Raw genomic sequence first — 22016 nt, 5'->3', positions numbered from 1 at the left:
TTCTGTTGCATTCAGAGCTCAGGCAGCTTTCAGGGCTGCACTGGTTTTGCTCTGTGCTAGCCCCCCTGAGTGTCCACTGTATGTGGGGTGTGTGGAGCGGTCATCTCTCCCCTCAGTGGCTGTCTCATTTCCAGGCTCTCCCTATAAATTTCTGCCTGTTCCTCCATTGTCAGTCCCCACTGCTGGGACCTCAACCTCTGGCTGGGAGAGCTGCAGCCCTTTCCCGGCATGGGTTTTCTGCCTTCTGGTTCAGATCAAGTCAGTCCCCTTGACAGCTAAGCTGCAGGCTTTCCAGGCCAGCCCCACAATGGTAGAACCACCAGTGTGTCAGAGCCGTGGTGGGGGACAGCCTCAGGCAGCAAGGTCACCAGCTTCCTCTCTTCTTACTCAGCGTTCAGCAGGTTTTCATGAGCAAATGCTTCTCAGTCTGTTGGTTGCCTTTTGTTGGATCTCTGGGGCCCCGAAGTAGTTGTTCTTCAACTTTGCCAAATTTTATAGTTGTTTTTTCAGTGGAGAGGATTTGCCAACCTCTTCTTTCCTCTCTTCTGGGTCTAATTTGATCTAGTAAGATCATTAGACGTAATGACTGAGCCCCCTTTAGGGCCCCTGGCTTCTGGGGGCTACTTCCCAGTCCTTCTCCAGTGTCACTCCTGCTCTTTGCGGTCTCTGCTGGTTTCTCCTGTTCGTTCCACCTTCAAAATGTTTGTGTCTCTCAGGGCCCAGTCCCCAAACTCCTTTTTCTCTTTATCCATACACTTAACTCCCTTCATGATCTCATGGATTTAATCGCTTTTAATGCCTACAAATTCCAAATTTCTATCTTTAGCCCAAATTCCAGATGTGTGAGTCACATGGCCTCTTCCACGTCTCCTCTTAATGTGTTTGAAACTGAACTCTTGTATCTTCTCCCATCCCAGTAAATGTCAACCCCATCGTTCCAGTTACTCAGGCCAAATATCTTGGTTAGCCTTCATCCTTCATTTTTCTCTCCTATCCTGCGTTCAGTCCATCAGGAACTCTTATCAGCACCCCGTTAAACGAGACCCCAAATCCAGCCACTTCTCAGCGTGTCTTCCACCTACCTCACCACCCTAGTCCGAGTCACGCCTCCTCTTGCTGGGGTTGTCACTGTCAGCCTACCCGTTCTTCATTCCACAGCGTAGCCGGAGCTGTAATTCTGAAGTGCAAAGCAGACGCCGTTCTTCTGCCCAGAGCCATTCCCCGGCTTCCCTCTTATTGAGAGCAAAGCCCGAATAAAGCTTGGCCACAGGCACTCAGTTTAACTGTCCCCCTGCCCCCAGCCTCCTTGACCTTGTCTTTTCCGTTTTCCCCTGTCACCTCCACTCGAGCCCCCCAGCCCACCCCCACCCCCCCGCCTGCCTCCTGTCCCCCTCGAACTCCAGGCACACCCTGCCCTCTGGGTTTGTGTCAGCCGTGCCCTCTGGCTGGACGTCCTTCTCGGTGTCCTTGCTCAGCTCCTCCTGACCAACCTCTCTGCCATCACCCTGTCCTCTTCCTGGGGTTTTTCTCTTCTTAGCAAAAATTACATATATTTAATGTATTTCACATTTATTGATTTGTCCGACGCCTTTCATTTGAGTATAACTTCCAAAATAGAAGAAAGCAATACTGGTTTTGTTTCTTCCTATAACCTCAGGAAAAGCAGGAACCTGACGTGTCACAGGGGCTTGGTATGTATTGGTGGAGTTGGTGAGTGTGCTGACTGGTTAGCAGAACTGGGTTTTAGAATCCGTCTGCTTCAGAGGGATCCTAAGGGTGCATCTTAGAGACCCTGAGGGTCTCGATCAGAGCTTCTCACCTGGCAGATCTCAGAGCTGGTTCGTCAGACTTAGAGTCTGCACACACCCCACTTAGTACTTCCACGGCCATCTCCAGGTCGCCGGGGCTCTGTGTAGAAATCACATCTGGCAGTGCCTCTCTGCCCTAAGCGTTCTCCCCGAGGTGGCATCTGGAGGAAATAGAGAGGGCCGCTTTCTCACAAAAACTACTCTGCACCCCTGGTCGGGCTGCCACTGTCTCTAAGGTTCTTGTTACCATGGAAGAAATGGGTTTCCGTTCCGCCTCTGCGCTGCCCCCTAGTGTCCCTCCGTGGAGTTGGGACAGATGATGTTGGAGGATCACTTTCGTGGCCTCAATCCCACATCCCCATGCAGGAGCTGAGGTTTGATTTTCTGGCCAAAGCAATTATATTCTGGCTCCTAAATGATTTGTTTGTCATCGGTCTGAGTCTGTGTGTGCCAGTGTATTTGCGTGGGCTGTAGAACAGCCGCATTTCACCGCAGAGTGGGTGTTATTCCCCTGGTGGAGGTACTCATTGCTGTTCGCTCTCTCCGTGAGTCAGCTTATCGTTCGTGAGAAAGATTCTCATCAGCCGGCCTCAGTGAAGTCTGTCACAAACGTTACTTTACTGAGTCCTTCGTGTGTGCCTGGTACGGTACATTCTTATTTAACTTAATTTTGGCATGTCTGGGCATTTAGGTCTGGCTTTCTTTGTGGAACACTGAGGTTTAAAAGTGAATACTTTGGCAAAGTTTTTATAATTGTAGATATATGGAACTTTGCCTGTAGGACCGTAGTTTCTAACTTTGCTATTTTGTTACGAAAATAGAGCTAAAAAGAAAATTCTCAAAGTCAGAAATCCTAGTTTATCTGTCCTCACTTCCTGAACAATTCCATCTTTGTCTCCATCCATTTAATAAAGCCAGACAGTAAAGCATTCTGACTCAGAACAGGAATTTATTATTTCTTCAAGCTCTCTATTTGGCATTTTTGGTTTGTGTTGTCAATGAAAAATAACAAATGCTTTTTTCTATTTTGAGGTATCTAAAGAATAATACAGTTGTTATGAAATATGTTTTTACAGCTTTTCAGTTGTAGCAGCTGTGCGGGAAAAGTTCTGATTCACCCTTGTTTATACAATACACATACATAGATTTGACTCAGTTTGTGATTTGTCTGTCAAGTATGCAAGAAGCAAGTGGTTTCATTGGTACCAGATACCATCCTACTCTTATTCAGAACAAAATACCAGAAATGTGACTTACTGGTAAAATTTCTAAGCGCCTTACCCTTTAAACAACTTGAATCCATTTTTACTTGTGTAAGTCATGTAAGAAAAAGTGGTTGGATAGGGTGAGTGTTAATGACTTATAGCAAACAGGATCCATCTAATGTGTATGCATATAGAATTTCTGATCACATATTGAGAAGGGAGACAGTAACAATATATACAGTCTCCCTACCTTCCTGCACATATACCGAGAGGCGTATCACTTCTCGAGTATCTGCTGGTGTCATGGAAGGCAGAAACGGGAATAATGATGGTACCGTTCTGTGCATTTTTCATGGGGCAGGTGGAAGTCCACACTTCTGATAACCTAAATCATAGCAGTTCTCTTTCATTTTTGGTTAGAAAGTTAGTTCACTTAGCGTTTAACACTTTGGAAAACGTGGCCATTGAAAATTTTTATCCTTTCATTCTACCAGCCTGCTTCAAGACTAAACTGATGAACATATAATAGGGCAGAATTCAGTCAGTCACTACTGAAGGAATTCAGAACTGAAACCCTGTGCCTTTGGTTACGCGTGTGAGGGGGAGCGAGGCTGCGAGCCTGGTTCCGAGCGGCGGAGCGGGTGCCTTCTCCAGGCTCCTGGATTTCTCCTCACCTGCTCTCCATTGGCACCTGCCTCCGTCTTTGAGCATCCACTCGGTTATTGCCTTGAGTTTATTCCTCAGCTGAATTCTCGAATACAGAGTAAGAGTGTTTTAAACCTTTCGATGTTCTTTGCTGAATCGCCCTCCATAACATAACACAGCTCCCACCTTCAGCAGCCAGGCTGTTTCCTCACCCTCTTGAGCCTTCTGGACGGGAAGTGCTGTCTCCCGTTGGTGAGTTAAACCTTACTCATGGGGCCGTGGTGGCTCGTACTTTCTATCATGAATTGCTTACAGTTCTTGCCCTGCTCTGTTGTAGCCCTGAAGGAGGTTTTTAACGCGTAAGACGAGTAGCCTCTTGGTCCATACTCCGCACAGCTTGTCAGTTTTATTTTGCGCTGGTCCTGTTTTTACATTTATCACACGTTCTCCGTGTTTCCATTCCAGGCCACCTCGCTCGGCTTTGGCACTCGGCTGCCCAGCACCGCGGCCAGGGGAACCGGTGGGCCGTGTGCTGCAGGGAGCTTGGCCCGCGGGGGGGACGCAGGTCTCTGAGGGCCCAGCTCCGGTTTAGATGCCATCTGCCAGGAGCATCTCTTCATCGCCTGGTTCATTCCAGCCTCGGAGCTGCTTAGGAGTTTTTCTGTTGAGTTTGCCGAGCGAGGTGTGACTTAACGTACAGAAAGTGCTTAGCTGTTAAGTGTGTGGTAGTTTTGACAAATGTGTACACGGGTGTACCTACCATCTTGACAGAGATGGAGCGTGTTCACCACTTCAGTCTCCTTGTGCCCCCCCGACCCCATCCACAGACTCCCTGGTCTGATTTCTCGCCACAGGTTGGTTTTGCCTCTGGTGGGCCCTCCAACAAGTGGAGTCACGTAGCGTATGGTCTGCGTCTCGTTTCACTGACTCGGCGCGATGGCGATGAACTTGCACTCGTGTGGCAGTGCTCAGTGTGGGTGCTGTGTCTTACTGTGGGCAGCAGTTCAGGGTGTGAATATACTTCACCTTGTTCATCTGCTTTCCTGTTAATGGACACCTGGGCCGACTCAGTCTCTGACCGTTAGGATAAAGCTGCCGTGAACATGCTCGTACAGGTCTTTCTGTGGACGTATGATCACGGTTCTCTTGGGTAAATACCTAGGAGTGGAATTGCTGAGGTAGGTGTATGTTTAAGGAACTGTCACAATTGTCTGTGCTCGCCAGTGTTGACCTGAAGCAAGTAGACAGCCAGGTATTCTCCAGCAGAGATGGGTTTATTCGGGATCAGCAGAGAATTGCAATTCAGGGTCTCAGCCGAAGCAACCACGTGCAACTCCTGCCCCCACGGCAAGGGAAGGAGATGCTTTTATAGAGGGGACAGGGGAGGGGGCGGGCTTAGTAAACAGAGCCTGACTTTTCATTGGCTGAGTCCTGGCAGGAAAGAATGGGAGTCTTTCTTCTTCCTGTTGGGCTTGGCTGTTGTCGCAGGGGTGAGAGCTCCCCCTGCTGGTCTTCTGTTTAATTGGGGTTTCTGTTCAGTAATGTTTTACACCAGCACGTATGAGAGTTCCTAGTCCTGCATCCTCGTCAGCATTTACTCTGGTTGTCTGAATTTTAGCCATTATAGTAAGTCTTAAATTTAGGTAATATAAGCCCTCCAACTTCGTGCTTCTCTTTCAGTGTTGTTATGGCTGTTCTAGATTCTTAACTTTGACATACAAAACCTTAGAGTTAATTTGTCAATTTATATAAAAGAGCTTTGGGATTTTTGATTGGGATTCTGTTGCATCTATGTATCAATTTAGGAAAAATTGACAACTAAATTGAGTGCCGATTTATAAGCATGGTGATATTTTGCTTTTTGATTATACTGTAAATGGAGATTTAAAAATTTTCATTTTAATTATTTAATACTACTATTAATCCTGTGACTTTACTGAACTTGCTTATTTTTCCTAGTAGTTATTGTAGCTTCCTTTATTTCTGAGTTTTTAAAATCAAGAATAAATGTTGACTTTTCCTCAACATTTTTTAATTATGGAAAATTTTAAACATCTAAGTCGAAAGGATTTCACAGTGAGCATTCATAGGCCCCCTGCAGATTCTCCCGTTTGTCATCCTGCCATCCATCCATCCATCCGTCCATCCATCTCACTTGTTGACACAATTTATAGTAAGTGCCCACATCAGGACACTTCCCCCTAGTAACTTCATTTAGCGTGCACTTCATTAACTTGAATTCCATATTTGTTTATACATCATTTGTTCATGATGTAACATTTTCTAGCGATGCAGTGCACAGGTCTTAAGTTCTATACAGGTTGCCAACCTTAACAAAAGCATGTACCTTTGCAACCCAAAGGCTTATTGAGCTAGAAAGTTCACTGATAGCCCTCCCAGTTAACTCCCTACCAACCTTTGTTTTGGGGTTTTTTTTCAATAATAGTTTGGGGTGGGTTGGGGTTTTTTTTGCTTTTTCAGGAATTTTCATTTAAGTAGACTCATACAATGAGTAGTCTTTTGAGTGGGGCTTTTTCATTCAGTGTGATGTTTTGAGACTCAGCCATGTGTTTGTATGTATCACCAGTTGACTTCTTGTTGAGATTACTGTGTGTACGTACTACGGTTTGTCCAGTCGCTCAGAAACTTGGACTGTTTCTAGTTTGGGTCCATTATGAACAGAGTTGCTATAAATAGTTTTGTACAAGTCTTTTTGTAGATGTATGTTTTCATTCCTTTTGGGTAAGTAATGAGGATTGGAATTGCTGCATCATAGGGTAGTTATTTGTTTAGTTTTATGAAATGCTGTCAGACCTTTTACCAAAATGGCTGTACCATTTGAAAATCCTACCAACACTGTATGAATATGCCAGTTGTACACGCCTGGTGTGTTTTCATTTTAGCCATTCTAATGGGTATGTAGTAGTATCTCATTGTGTATTTAATTTGCGTTTCCTCATGAGCAATGATGTTCATCACTTTTTAATGTGTGTAATGGCCATTTGTCTTATCTTCTTTTGGGAATGTATGCTTAAATCCTTTGCCCGCTTTTTTTTTTTTTTTTTTTTTTGTGGTACGCGGGCCTCTCACTGTTGTGGCCTCTCCCGTCGTGGAGCACAGGCTCAGAGGCCATGGCTCACGGGCCCAGCCGCTCCGCAGCACGTGGGATCCTCCCAGACCGGGGCACGAACCCACGTCCCCTGCATCGGCAGGCGGACTCTCAACCACTGCGCCACCAGGGGAGCCCTGCCTGCTTTTAAATTACATTTTGGTCCTTTCATTATTGAATTCCAGGAATTCTGTATTAGTCTTAGGGACCTGTCCTTGAAGATATTTTTTATGGATATTATCTCCCAGTCTGTGGCATGTTTATACATTTTCTTGACATTGTTTTTTGATGAAGTCTCATTTATCAGTTTTCTTTCTTTCATGGTTATTGTTTTTTGTGACCTAAAGAACCTTTGCCTGCCCCGAAGTCACAAAGATGATGTCCTGTGTTTTGCTATGGAAGCTTCCTATAAGAGCTTTTATAATTGGGCCTAAAATACATCTTGAATTAATTTCTGTGTGTAAAGGTTGGGATAAGGGTTGTGGTTCACTTTTTTTACGTATGGATAGCCAGTATTCCTGCAGTATTTATTGAAAAGACAAGTGGATTGCTTTGGAAGCCTTTGTCACCAAAACTCAGTCACTCACTCCATCATGTGGCCAGTTTAAGTGAGGGTCTGCTTCTGGGCTCACTCTCTCCTCTATTCCATTGATCCCCTTGTACGTCCTGTGTAAGTACCACAGTGTCGGGAATCTCTTGGTTCTCGGGAGAGGATCTTGAAGTAAGTATGGCTCTATGAGTCTCCCAGTCCGTTCTTTTTCAGGATTGCTCTGGGCTGCTCTTCAGGTTTGTTGCCTTGCCATGTAAACGATCAGATCTCTGCAGTTTCCACATAAAATCGTGCTGGGATTATTATTGGGATTGTCTTGTATCTATAGATATATTGGGGAAATTTTGATTTTTAACAATATTTACTCTGAATTCATGAACATCGATTTAAGTTTTATCATATATAATTGACACACAGAACCATGTCAGTTTAGGGTGTACAGTATAATGACTTGACTTACATATGTTGCCAAATGATCGCCATAATGAGTTTAGCTAACATCCATCATCTCTTACGATTAAAAGAGAAAAAGAGAGAGAAGTGTTTTTTTCCTTGTGATGAGAACTTTTAGGGTTACTTTCTTAGCAACTTCAGATATACCCAGTATTAACTACAGCTGCCTTGCTGAACATGGCCGGAACTTATTTACTTTATAACTGGACGTCTGCGCCTTTTGGCCACCTTCATCCCGTTGCTCCCTCCCTCTCCCCCCGCTCCCCCGCCTTGAACATCTTTCAGGGCTGTCCAAGGATGTCTGTTTAGAAGACAGCCATAGTTTCTCCTGCCAGAGGTCGGGGTAGGCGTGCTCACGGCCCACCATAAAAGACTGGCTTCCTGTCCTGGAACATCACCCGTTGCGTGCATGGGTCTCACCTGGCCGTGTGTGTCGTCCTGCGGGGACTGGAGCACAGGACATGCTGGTGCTCTGGCTGCTGCAGCTGCGGAGGAACAGAGGCCTCTGTGTGGGATCAGGGCTCTTGCCTTCGCAGCATCTATAGCTTGCAGATGGGGTGGGATCACAGACACGTCACGGTTCTTGAGTTTCACTTACGATGACGGCAAACTGACGAGGAAGTGGTTTTCTCAGAGGAGACGATGAAAGCCCCATGGGTCCCTTGGTGAGACATGAGGAAAGTGCGTGGAGATCAATGGCTCGCTGTGTTGACCAGCTCATCGTCCTGGCAGTAAATGGTTCCCCGCTTTGTGGCCTGACGATGAGGAGAAATGGAGATGGTTACAGACCGACTCGCCACCTCGTGGTCCTGTGTGGACGCAGCTGCCGGGCACGGCCCCCTTGGTGGCTGACTCTTCCCCGGGCAGGAGGATGTGCTCGCCAGTTTGGTGGCACGTGGCCCAGTGTCTCTGAGTGAGAGGAGGAAGGTCCCAACCACCGCCGGCAGAAGGCAGGCAGGCTGTTAGGACCTTGAGTGGTTCCCTTGGGAGACGAGTGGGGACTTGGAGCGGCCGGATAGGTGGCTCGGGCACTGACGGTCATGCCGACCTCGGGTCCGTTGGGAGGTGACAGTAAAAGGCTTGGTGTGTTCCGCGGTGGAGCTGGCCTGGGGTGCCCCCCCCGCGCACCGAGTGTCGCTTCCCCCGGTGGCACAGCAGGGGGCCGCCCGGGGTTTGAAGGGGTTGGGCGTGATTTTGGCGGCTCCCCTTCTGGGGGGCCTTCCTGGCTGTGATCTCCTCCCCTCCCGCTCCCGACTCCACCACCTGACGCCTGAAGCCGCTAAGACTGTGCTTTCTGGGGCTTCCCTGGCCGTCCGGCGGTCAGGACCCCGAGCCCTCACTGCCGCGGGCACGGGTTCGAGCCCTGGTGGGGGAACTAAGATCCTGCGTGCCTCGCGGTGCGGCCAAAAAAAAAAAAACAGAAAGAGAGAGACTGTGCTTTCTGCCGAGTTCTGGGGATGTGCGAGCCACTGGGGTCCCTTGTTTCAAGGGTCCAGTCCCCTCGGTTCTGTGGGCTTTTGGTTTCCTTCCAGTGTCGTCAGATAGTCATGTGTCTATCCCTCTCTTTCTTCCAGTGGAACAGCGTATCTGCCTGTGTTTTTAATAGTTAACAACCGTTCTCAGTAGTTAAGGCAACTTTTCCTGTTCTTAATAGTTAACACACCTTTCACGTGACTGGTGAAACACCTGTCTTCCTCCTCTGTTGCTTCGAAGGTGCACCAGAATTCTTGGACATGAGCAGGGCTTTACGTGTTCTTCTTTCCACGGTGATGCACTGTTGTTCCAGGTTTACCCAGTCATTGGTGTGCGGCCCAAACCCGGGAAAAGCCTTCAGCCTTGCTTCTGGTTGCCAGCTTATCCTGGAAGCCCAGTGTTCTGGGAGGGGTCACAGCGAGTATTAGCCGTCCGCAGGGCCGCTGGCGCAGTTCTGGACGATGGTGCCACTTCGGTCTTCCTCTTGTACGCGGGTATGTTTGCGCGCCTTATTTCTCAGGCTGTTTGGTATTTTGACTGCGGCAGTAGCAGAGTTACTTTCTTCCTTCTCTCACTGAGCTCTTTAACCGCGGTGGGCTTCTCCGTGGGTTTTCGTCCATAGGTTAGCGAACACGCTCTTCTTTCCCTCTTGTGCGACCCCCAGGCCGTCCCAGCACCTTCCTGGGCCCCGAGATTGTGGCGTGCTCCGAGGTCGGTGGGGTGCGTTGGGTGTTCCGAGTGACCCTTTTGGACTAAGTTTACTGCTCTGGAAACCATCAGGGGACTTTGCTATGTTCAGGAAAGCCTGGTTCTACTTCTTTCACGTTTGGGGTGTTTTAGATTGAGTTTTAGAAGGAAATCCTAACAAAAAGAACCCTTGTCTGTAATTCTGTGCTTTTATGAAGAATGTGCTTTATACAGTTCTTTTTTTTTTTTTTTTTGCGGTACGCGGGCCTCTCACTGCTGTGGCCCCTCCCGTTGCGGAGCACAGGCTCCGGACGCGCAGGCCCAGCCGCCACGGCACGTGGGGTCCTCTCGGGCCGGGGCACAAACCCACGCCCCCTGCATCGGCAGGCGGACTCTCAACCGCTGCGCCACCGGGGAAGCCTTATACAATTCTTTACATCGAGATTCTGTAACTAGAAGTGGATACCCACGTATACTTTAAGAAAGACAGTTTGTCGATACTAGTTTTCAGAACCAGTTACAGGCTGGCTCTCAAGAGGAAGGGACTGAAAACCCAAAGAAAGATCTCTTCGTGCGTTGTCTTGTGGTCAGGTCTTCCTCCCTCATCACAGAAGAGCTCTGGAAATCCCTTGAAGCTTATATCCCAGTAAAATCCTGTTGAGTCCGGGTGATACGCCTTTTTGCGGGAGATTAATTCAGCCACTCAGACTAGGGATGAAAAGGACTTTGACTTTAACGCTTTCAAAGGAGGGGAGGACATTTGTCCTTGAAGGAGGGGCGTCCCAGCTTGGTGTGAAGTTGGTGTTAGGGGCCTGAACCTCCCACGCTGTGCGTCCCGTGCCCAGTGTGGCTCTCGTAGACCCGCCACTTCGTGTTTGCGTCCCCGTGTCGGCCACGCGTGTTGTCAGCCTGCAGCCACGTCCCCGCGAGAGTCAGCAGAGCAGCACGTGCGCCCCGAGGGCCCGCTCTTCCTTCCCCGTCTGCTGTGGGGCTGTGAGCTGGGGCCTGCAGGCCAGCCCGAAGAATGGTTTCCACAGGTTTTAAATAGTTGGAGAAAATCAGAAGTTCCCTATTTTAGGGCGCGTGAAAATGACAAAACCCTCACTTCAGTGCGCGTAAGTATTGTTTCCGTGGCCCCTGTGGCTGCTCTCGCGCCCAGCGGTGCAGCGGCGTGGTCGGGCCCCACGTGGCCCCTTCCAAGCCCTGGTCTCCTGTGCGTACCTCGTCCCCGCTCCACGCGGCGTCCGAGCAGAGCCTGGCCGCCGAGTGCACACGCGGTGCAGCCCGTGGGGGGCCGGCCTGCAGGCAGCCCCAGCCATTCACGGGGGTCGGGGGAGGACATCTGTCCTCACTGACCAGAGCCCCGTTCAGCTTGAAGGAAACGGGCGAAAGGAAGATGGGCCGCCCCGGTCCAGCCTCCCTCGTGCTGCTGGGGTGGAAGTTGATTTAGAAAGAAACCAAGTATTAAACAACGTTGTTAGCTGTTAAGAGAGAATCTCTTTACCGCTGTATCTAAAACTTTTAAGTTATTTCTGCCATGAAATTGATTGGCGTGGAATTTGCCAGAAACGTGTGTTTTAAATGGAAATACTTACACCCTTAAACGCAACTCTTCACAAGCAGAGGAACGGGAGAAAATCACTTTGAAGGCTCCCTGCGCTGCAGCCTGGACCACGAGGGCCCACCGTGCGGGCCTGACGCCGCTGTGACCTGGGGTCTGCCTGGCGTGAAATCCGCCTTCTGAAACCAGGCCTTTCCTTCCCCTAATCCTTGTCGCCCAGAGGCAGGAATGTGCATTTAACTTGAGGCTCTTCTGTAGTTCAGGGCTTTCATTCTCTGCATCCCAGGTAGGTATGCTGGCGAGTTTGGGGGGTATTTTGACAGTAGGGCAGGTGCTGGGGTGCAGGGTGTGTCCCACTCCCCTCCAGCGTCTCCAGCTGCTCTGGCACGTGTTGGAGAACTGGGCACAGCGCTGTGTCAGCTGGCCTAAGCTGTCGCTTTGCCAGAAGTTTGCTGAAGACCCTGATAATGGCCTAGACCCCATCTCCTTAGCTACAGAGCTGCCCGCCGTGTGGCCCAGGCCTCTGCCTGCGAGGTACATGGTACCTGCTGCCACTGGGGAAGCGGGCTGGTGGTTTCTGTGTTGGCTGGAGAGGTAGCCACCGACTGTACTTCCCCAATAACTTGGGGGACGTCATGTGAAACAGATTCGTTCTCCCGAGTCATAGACGCTCTCCCACCTACACTCAGGATGTCAGTTAAGGCAGTGGAATTTGTCACGGTAATAGCTAACAGTACGTTTCGTGCCAAGGTTGTGTAAATTCATAAATTTGACACGGGATGTGTCGATCATCAAATTCAAAGACTGACAGCATCTTCCTTTAAAGATGTTGGTTCACACTAGTTAAAACCAAGTTTTAAGGGGAAATAACCTGACCATTCTACACCATTTTATTACCAGTAAAGCGTTAAGTCCTCTGTTGACCTTTTTCCTTTTAACCGAGTGCTTCTAGGAGACGCGGTCAGTACCGACCCCGTTTCCTCGGTGCGTGGGCCGGTGCCACCCTCAGAGCTCGGCCTGGACCGCAGCCGTGCCGTTTCTTGGGCGCCTGTTGTTGGTAACGGGATGGCCAGGCAGAAGGCTGGAGATGCCCAGCACTGGTCCAGCTGTGACTGTGAAAACCAACTCAGGTGGTCGGCGTTTGATATAAAAAATAAAAAGAGAGCCTCTCTTGAATCACAAAAAAATAAGCTCCCTGACACAGCCATATAGCCTGAGCGTGAAGTTTTAGCATTTTGTTTGACTTAGTTTCAAGGAAGTCGCTAAAACCCCGAATGTGTTGTTACTCTTCTGTTTCAGACGGTTTGGCTCGGGAAGAGGCGCTCACGTGCATCACCTGTTGCGGTTTTTATTATTTTTGATGGTCCATTATTACCACGCTCGCACCTTGTTTTTCAGACACCGCGTTTATACTTTTCTCTTTTCCTCCGTGTACAGGTTGAGAGAATCGTCGACAAGAGGAGAAACAAGAAAGGGAAGACGGAGTACCTGGTCCGCTGGAAGGGCTACGACAGCGAGGATGACACCTGGGAGCCGGAGCAGCACCTGGTGAACTGCGAGGAGTACATCCTCGACTTCAACCGGCGCCGCGCCGAGAAGCAGAGGGAGGGCCCCTTCACCAGGGCCACGCGGACCTCGCCGAGCAACGCCAGGAAGCAGATCTCCAGGTCCACCAACAGCAGCTTCTCCAAGGCCCCCCCGAAGTCGCTGGTGGCCGGCAAAGAGCACGAACCCAAGGCCAGCCCGCTGTTCGCCGCCAGCCAGAAGCTCAGGAGGAACCCGGCCCCGCCCCTCGCCAACCGGAAGAACATGGACCTGGCCAAGTCAGGCATCAAGATCCTCGTGCCCAAGAGCCCCACCAAGAGCAGGACCGCAGGGGACGGCTTTCAGAGCGAGCGCCCCGAGAAACTGGACCCCGCCGAGCAGGGGCGGGACACGGCGGCCCCGGAGGGCGCGGCCGAAAGGCCCGTCGGAGCTCTGCCGGGCCCCGGCGCCGAGCGGGCGCGGATGGGGAGCCGGCCCCGGATACACCCGCTGGCGCCGCAGCTGTCCGGCCCCGCGACCGCGGCCATGGCCACGGGGCTGGCCGTGAACGGGAAAGGTGAGTGACGGTCTTGGAGGGGCGCGGGGTCCCTGCCCAGGAGGGCAGGCTGGTGTGAGCCCGGGGGCTCCTGGGGGCTCTGCTCCTGACAGATGTCTGTCTGCGGGAACCCTGGAGAGGTTTCGCCAGCCCCCGCTTTCTCTGCTTGAAGCCTTTGACATTGACGTCTGAAGTCCGCGCTGGCTGTCTCTGTTTCATTGGCCGTCCACAGACTGGACCACCACGTTGACTTGATTTAAACAGTGTCCCGCTCTGAGTAGGTGATGGCTGGGTTGGTTGGTTGGTCGGTTGGTTTTTTACAGCGAGTTTCTACCTTTATGCATCTCTTAGACACTGGGTCTCACGTTACGAGTCCGTCTGAATTTTCTAAGTGTGACCGGTATCGATCAGAAGTCACGGTTCTTGTTGTGCTAACCCGTCTAAATAACCAGAAGTGCTTTCAGGGAGGATACGGATGACCGGAGAGCCTTTCGGACTTCGATCGGTCTCTCTCAAGTAGTCAACTGTTGGCATCCCTTTTTCAGAGCACGAGTCCGTTCGTGGTGGGTGCTCTTTTCTGTTCTGCTTTTACCCTGTTCCTGACCCGGACGCTGCAGCTTGGGTGGTCATCCCGTGGCCTCCCCGACCCCAGGACAGCACGCCTGGGGGTCGGCGTGGGCAGCTGCCTTCCCTGCCCTTTTCCCGTGCCTGGCGAGCCGCCACTTCTTCTAGAATCCTGTTGCGTCTTCTCTGACGTATGCCTCACCTCACGGTAGGTATACCCACCTGCTGTCTTACTGGCCCCCCTGCTCCCCGCCTCTTGGCGGCCGCCATCCATTTGCTGTGATTCTTGGATGGGGGCGCGATCCCCGGCCGCCAGCTGCTGCACCTAGTGGGCAGGCGGCTCCGAGTCTGCACCACGTGGCCCTCCCTGACTGTCCAGCTCCCTCTCCACGTCGGGGCGCCTGCTCTCTTCTGCGCTGTCCCTCCTTCGCCTCGTGGACGCTGCTCTTCCTCTGGTCCCAGAGCCACCCGCTCCCATGTCCCTTTGTCACTCGTGCCCCCTCGCCCTCCGTGTTGCAGGAGTGGGACGGTCTGTGTACCTGTGGGCGTCTCCCTCAGCCCACGCTTAGCAGAATAATACGAAACGAGGAAAAGTGACGTTGCTTTGTTTGGGGCGCTCTTCTCCTCCAGAGGGACGTTCCCCTGAGACACCGCTCTGCCGTCTTGCTGTGGTGCGTCCCGCAGGCTTGGTCTTGGGCTCTGGGTCACAGGGCGGGGGGATGTGACTGAAGTCAGGGCCCCCTTTGCACAGTAAAGGGGCCCCTCGCCAGTGTTTCTCAGACACGCGCTTTGCCCCGACGCAGCTGCCCCTGCCCTTGGCCTTGGCCCGGAGCTCGTCCGCAGAGCTGAGCTGCTCGCGGGGACGGCCCTCCGACCTCGGCGCGGGGACGGGGCATAGAGGCTCGGAGGCAGACGAGGCCCGACAGCCCGCTAGTCGGAGGCTCCACTTGACAGGCGGGGGTCGAGTCCGGAGAGGCGGGGGTGCTCAGGCCGGGCGGGAATCAGCACGTCTCTTAGTCCCCAGCCTGTGTCCTCCTCGCCACTGCCGGCCACCTTCACCGGGGACAGAAGCGTCTCCTGCTTCACCGCACACTCGGGCCAGGTGCAGCCCGCGGGCCCAGCCCTGTGGGGCCTGGGAGCTAAGAACGGTTGTCGCACTTTCCGATGTTTGAAAAAATCAAGAAGAATGATATTTCACGATCCGTGAAAATAGAAGAAATTCAGATTTCTGTTCCACAAAGTGTGTCACTGGAACGCAGGCACGTTCGTTCGTTCGTTCACCTCCGGTCTGGCTGCCTTCCAGCTGCAGGGACAGAGTTGAGTCGTCGTGACAGAGACTGTGTGGCCCGCAGGCTGGAGGCAGGCCGCTCGGCTTTTAGCGGAAGACGTTTGCTCACCCTGCTCTGGGGAGCCTCGGTCCTGGGGGCACAGAGGCCTCAGGTCCTGGGCTTCCCCTTTGATTGCCCACAGAGCTTGGGTGTACATACGTTTTCTGGCCGGAGGGGACCCATAATTTTCAAAACTATTTTGACTCTTAAGTCCCCACGTTCTGCTTTCAGCGCAGTTCTGCGGGGCTGGCTGCCCTCAGCAGAAGCCCTCAGGTTTGTATGTAAGGAGGGTTGTGGCTTCTATTTAAATAAAAAGTGGGTGACTTCCTTTTTTTTTATCGCTCGTAGCCATTTCAGAAATTTTTCAGTGTCTATAAGGGTGTCTGTGGTTAAAACCACAGGGGGCGTGTAAGTGTAAAATCTTAAATGATTTTATCTTGTTCTGCGGAGGTAGTTGATTTGGGTGAGAGTAACATACGTTTCCAAGGCCCCCTGTGACCGCCCTTCTCTCCTGCCCACCCGGGTGCCATACAGGTTGAGAATCTCCTCCCCACTTAGATGGGAGCAAGTCCAGCAGCCCCTCGGGAATGTCTTCAAGGCCGCGGTGGACCAGGCTTGCAGTGGTGTCCCGGACGCTTGTCAGGGTCACCGGGTGTCTTTGCTTCCTGTCACCCTCCTGCGTGGAAGATGCTTTCGTTCTTCCTGCCACTGGACCGTGGGCTTCGGGAGGGATGTTTGTCTTGTAGGGCTGAGCCTCCCCGTGGCCAGAGCAGGGCCTGTGCGTGGCGGGAGTGATTTGGGTAGGACAGTGCTTGCTGGAGAAGAGGCTGTGTGACACGTCCTTTTCGCCCTGTCACTGGGTCACACTAAACGAGAGGGGGTCCGTTGAAAAGACAAGGTCCGTGGTCCAGAGCATGGAACCTTCCGGAGAACCACATCCTCGCCTTCAGCATGTCTCTCTCCTGACAAGCAGGACCGAGGCCCTCTTGGGTGGTTGGTCCGTGGTAGTACATTCTTAACACAGATGTTTGTTTCTACCTTCCACAGTAATTTTAGAGCCGCACCAGAACCCTGATTTAAAACTAATTGAAGCAGATGCTTGCGGAGTCATTGGGAAATGAACCATCTCCTATTCAAAACATTAATCGAGTAGAGGGGATATTTTTGCCACCAAGCACAACAGATACTTGAATGTCTGTTAACCAAAAGAGTAAATGTTTCTGGAGAATTTTAACACACACACACACAGTGACTTTTACAGACTAACCATATGTGTGTTTGGTTTTTGACTGTTTTAAGTATGAAACAGAGGTTTAAAAGATGATACATTGCTTCTCTCAGAAATAGAAAAAAATTTAAATTTAGGCAACGCAGCTGTGTTTCCGCTCTTTTTTATTAATAAGTTACTGTTTTCATGCTCTTTTAATTGCCTGATGAGCTAATCCTACAAAAGAAGCAATTGCTTTTAAAAACTGTATCATTGTTACTTTGTTCTTTTGTGAATTCAAATATATAGTTGAGGGCTTCCCTGGTGGCGCAATGGTTAAGAATCCGCCTGCCGATGCAAGGGACATGGGTTCAAGCCCTGGTCCGGGAAGATCCCACACGCCACGGAGAATCTAAACCCGTGAGGCACAACTACTGAGCCTGCGCTCTAGAGCCCGCACGCCACAACTACTGAGCCCACGTGCCACAACTACTGAAGCCTGCGCACCTAGAGCCCGTGCTCCGCAACAAGAGGAGCCACCGCAATGAGAAGACTGTACACCGCAACAAAGAGTAGCCCCCGCTCGCCGCAGGTAGAGAAAAGCCTGTGCACAGCAACGAGGACCCAACACAGCGAAACATAAATAAATTTTATATATATATATATATATATATATATATATATATATATATATATGGTCGATCACCATTCCACAAGTATGACATTTGAGAAAATCCTAGTAGCAAACTGTTTTTTTGAAATGAGGTCTAAACCTTATCAGTGTTACCGTGTAGGGTTGGCTGCTTTAAGTCAAAGCTAACAGATTTAGGAGGAAAATGACGGAGGAAATACCTAAACACACCACGTGTCTTCCACCCCGTGAGCATTTCGGTCGGAGGGAGCTCCTGGGAGACATTTTCAGGAAAAGTTGGCTGCTTCTTCTTCGGAGGAGGAGGAGGAGCTGCGGCATAAGTTCCTCCCAGGAAGAATATGAAGCAGACGATGCCCGGGCTCCCGGTCCAGAGCCCCTCTGCAGGGGGAGCCCTGGCGCCGCTTGCTGTGTAGGCGCTGACATTGGAACTTACCTCCAGGGAAGGTTAGGCGGCCAGGAGGCCAGTGCCCAGAGGCCGTCGCCGGTCAGCGGGGCCCCAGCAGGAAGTGCCCGCTGGACGAGAGGACGTTTGAAGCCACACTGTAGCGGACCGTCAGGTAAGTGTGTGTACGAGGGCTCACCACGGAGGATTCCCGTTTGAAGCCGTCAAGCGTCTGTCGTGGTCTCCCACGTGGCAAGGCTGCAGGGGGGAAATGACCCGCCCGCGGCTCGCGGGCGCTCAGCTCTGCCCGCCCCGAGCACACGGCAGGTGGCCCCGCAGCACAGCGCAGTCGCCCCGTTTCCTTCCCGAGCTGAGCTCGGCGGCCCCCAAACCTGGACGTGCTTCACATCCCAGTGGAGTTTTAGGCACAAGGCCCCGCGGAGAAGAGGTTTCTGCCCTGCGGCGGCAGCCTGGGGGGTGAAGTCGGCCACCCCCAGGAGTCTCTGAAAACATACAGACCGTCGTCGTTTTGCTTGAAAACTTAACAAATGGGTGGTTCTTTGCCAGTTCCCGATGTGGAGCCCAGGCCTTTAAAGGGGTGCTTTCACTTGCCACTTGTGTGAAGAGCGAGCCTCTTTCTTTACACGTGGACCCACTGGTTTTGTGTGATGCACACCCTTAAACCCTCTTCTCCTGTGTCCAGTTCGGATTTCGTTGAAGTGGACACGATCTCAGGTACTTAGTCTGCCTGGTGCACAGCCCTAGAATTGTTCATTCTTCCCACTTTCTCACTTACGCCTGACTTGACCGTTCCTTTTACCCGTGCGCTGTGTGTAGTTTCCAGAGCATCACTGTTTTCTCTGACGCATCAGCTCACCGTTCGTAATCATATCTCCTATCTTGTGTAAAATGAACTAAGTGTGATCATGACAGGTTCAGCGGGCCTAAGTCGTTTGAGGGAGTCACCCAGCCAGCTCTGGACCGGCCCGAGTCCCAGCGGGAGGAACCCCACCTGACTGCCGAGCTCCGACCTCCGACCTCTGCTTCTGGGGGCCTCCCCTCCTTGCTCCTCTGCGAGGTTTTAGGGACGCTCAAGAGTGCTTGGGACTCGGGGCAGCATTGACCCAGTGAGCCCACTTCAGAGCCCTTGTGACTGTTTGGTTTTCTCTTTTTGTTTCCCTTGTCTTTGTGTCTCTTTCTATCCCAATGGTTCTCGGGGTGCAGTGCCCAGAACAGCACCAGCACCTGGAGGCCTGCTAGGAACGCACACCCACCCCCCCCAGGCCCCGTCCCGCCTTTCGAGCCGGACTCTCTCCCGGGTGGGCCCAGCACACCCTCCAGGTGGTTCTCAGGCCGTCCTGCGCTGTGTTTTCTTGTAAGTTTGTGATTTTGTAGAGCAAGATGGGAACGAACTATCTACTACTAAATCCTTGTGTTTGTAGTATATTTTACGTTCTTATAGTTAGACGGATTTAGTTCCTGTTCGCTCTTGAGATCTTGATTTGAAGTTGTCTTTAGGCATTTATAAATTATTTTTAAATAAGTACTTTAATAATTAAACATTTTTAATGACAGGAAAACATAAAATAATTAAAACATCTCAAAGAACAAAAAGAAAAGTAAAAGCTCCCCCCCAAGCCCCACTTCCTCCTCCTCCCCCCTGCCAGAGAGAATTGCTGCTAACAGTTTTTTCCTTCCAGAAATTCTACAAACACGTACATCTTTTCAGTACATCAGTGGGCTCATATTTGCCGTGTGGTTCTACCACCTAGGTTTCTTTTTTACTTTTATGACACGTCCTGGATGTACCTTCAGATGCTCATGAACAGCCCTCCTCCGTTCTCTCGGAGATGTCGTGGTTATTTACCGCACGGCCTCAGTGACTTCACGTCGGTGCTTCCCAGCAGGGGGTGCTGTGGCACCTGGGCCTGGGCGCGCCCCTGGCTTAGCATCCCTGGTCCTGCCCTTGAGGCGCTAGAGCGGCCCCAGGCATAGGGTGTCGAGTTCCCGTCTGCCAGCACACCCGCGTTCCCGCAGGGGCCTGTGTCTGGGCGCGTCCTTTAAGCGAGAACCACAGCTGTAGGCGTTGTGAGTTTTTCCCCTGTACATGAATAGATTTAATTGATGTTACAACAGCAGAAATGGTACCGTACCTCCCGTCTTAAACACGAGTAATCCAGCAGTGCTGTGAGTCTTGACACGAGTAATTTACAAGCACACTGAGAGGAATAGGGAAGCTGAGCATGGCCACCTCCCCCCCGAGTACCATTTCCTTCCCCAGAGGGAGCATTAGTAGTTTGGCGTGTGTCATTTCAGACGTTTTTCTTTTTCTGGTTGTCTGTACTCTTCACTGTGGAATCATACTCCATAAATGTTCTTGGATTTGTCTTTTTCACTTGCCATCCTGTCTTGGAGAACTTTGTGTTCTAAGACTCACGTCTCTGCCTCACTTCTTTTGAAGTCATAAACTTGATTTTTACTTTTTTGGTACTGGTTCAGACTTATGGAGAAGTCGGGGGACGGTACAAGAAAAGCCCGGCTCCCGTTTCATCCACGTTCACCGATTGTCTGCATTTTGCCTCATTTGCTCTCTCCTCCCCCTGCCCCGTGCATGTGTGTATTTATACCCGCGTGTACGCACGTGCGTAGACACCACTGTTATCCTGCATCATCTGAGGCGGCACGCTTGCTGCTGTGAACAAGAGTAAATGCAAGGGCCGTGACTGACCTAAGATTCAGATGTTAGCAAATTGCTCTCTAAACAAGCTTGAAGACTGGGTGCCCATTGACCTGTTCTTAATCAACCTTTAAATATCTGCCCAACGAGAAGGTAGAAAATGGTATCATTGCTTTAATTTTAAAACCTGAAAACTCTGTTTTTATAGGTTATAACTGCTGGTTTGCATTTATTTTTCTGTCTGTCCCCTTTATATAGCCCTTGCCTATTTTGCACTGGGCGGGGAGGGGGGGTGTTGGCGGTGTGTGCAGGGAGGGAGGGGTGGTTCAGCTTCTGCAGAGTGTGAAGACTTCGTGAACGTGCACGTCGCCCTTGCCCGGGGACCACGCTCGTCTCGTGTCCTCCTGGTTCCCACGTCAGCGGGTAGAGTGAAGGGGCCTGTCTGGTCTCTGCCTTAAGGGATATTTATAGCAGTTTAAACAGGATACCCCAAATTAATTTCCATTGATTTTATGGTCCTTGCCCAGGTTTGAATATACCAAAGTGTGTTATTTTATTAACTTGGAGTTTTATAATTTTAAAAGAATTTGGATTCCTGAGGTCATATGCAAAGAAAGAACCTTTCTGGCTACAGTTCCTGCTCCTTTTGAGCTTTGTAACTGAGCGGTACACGGGCAGCAGGAGAACAGTCACATATTCAGGTGAAATTCCTTTTTTTTTTTTTTTCTTTTAACGTTTGCTCTTGTTGCTGCCGACTAGCGGGCCTGAACATCTGTTCCAGACCCCCCACTCGTCTTCTGTATCCTGTATTCTTATTGCTGTCACCTGCAGCGGGGGACTGGGCTTCCGGGATATGCCACCAGCGACGTCCTTGACGGACAGCCGTCCACAGCTGCGTGTGGACACCCTCCCAGTCGCGCCTCCGAGCCTGCCCGTCTGTCGCCTTTGTTCTGTCGTAAGTTCTCCAGCGTGCTGCTGCTGCTTCCAGAGCATCTCGTGTTACAGACGAGGCTGGTTCTGAAAGAGAAGGTGATTTGGTAGAGTTGGTGGGACAGGAGGGTCCGTGATTACACCCACTCCTGACTCCTGTTTGGTTCTTCTGTGTCACACGGGCGACAAGGGGCTTTTTATAAGCATCATTCACAATACTGACCGTACTATGATAGTAGAGATTTTTTTCTGTCTCCAGTGGGTGAAATGACTCAATTCGGTTTAAACAAGCACACAACAATGCCTCCATTGGCTCAGGGTAGGATCCAGGCACAGCTGGATCCAGCCACCCCCAGAACCCCGTCTCCCCGCCACGGGCTCTCTGCTTCGTTCAGGGGGTGAGGGCCGGCCTGCCGACCCTCTCAGCAAACCGGGCAGAGAAGAGGCTCCTCCTCCCCAGAAGTTCCAGCTGGTTCCCCAGGGAACACCCCAGCCGACAAGCGGTAGAAATGCGAGCTGGGCTGAGCCCCCGAGAGTCTCGACACATTTAAGATTACTGAGTACATTTAAAATATAACTGCTCTCCTGGCTACAGAAGATCGTGCGTGCTAAATATTGATCATTGACTAATAACAGCTCCTGTGACTGTCCCGTTCCGGCTTCTGGGTGGCCCTCGCTCGTGGACGTGGTCCTCCTCTCCCCGCG

The 22016-nt window shown here is 51.1% G+C and overlaps 1 protein-coding gene across 3 annotated transcripts in view; it reads left to right on the top strand.

The window, feature by feature from the left end:
- CDYL (chromodomain Y like) overlaps positions 1-22016 on the top strand; it is a 146329-nt gene that overhangs the window by 71954 nt on the left and 52359 nt on the right. The window contains exon 2 of one of the 3 annotated variants that reach the window (XM_059078025.2): positions 12929-13592. The exons of 1 other annotated variant lie outside the window; for it this stretch is intronic. In XM_059078025.2, the coding sequence (XP_058934008.1) occupies positions 12929-13592 (664 nt within the window). Of the gene's footprint in view, positions 1-12928; positions 13593-14331; positions 14344-22016 lie in introns of those variants that run through there. One more of the 3 variants, XM_067006823.1, reaches the window with a different exon arrangement.

This window comes from Kogia breviceps, chromosome 10 (assembly GCF_026419965.1).
Source record: "Kogia breviceps isolate mKogBre1 chromosome 10, mKogBre1 haplotype 1, whole genome shotgun sequence".
In the NCBI taxonomy this organism is placed as follows: Eukaryota; Metazoa; Chordata; class Mammalia; order Artiodactyla; family Physeteridae; genus Kogia; species Kogia breviceps.
The sequence above is the reverse complement of the archived record's forward strand: the minus strand, read 5'-3'. Positions and strand labels throughout refer to the sequence as shown.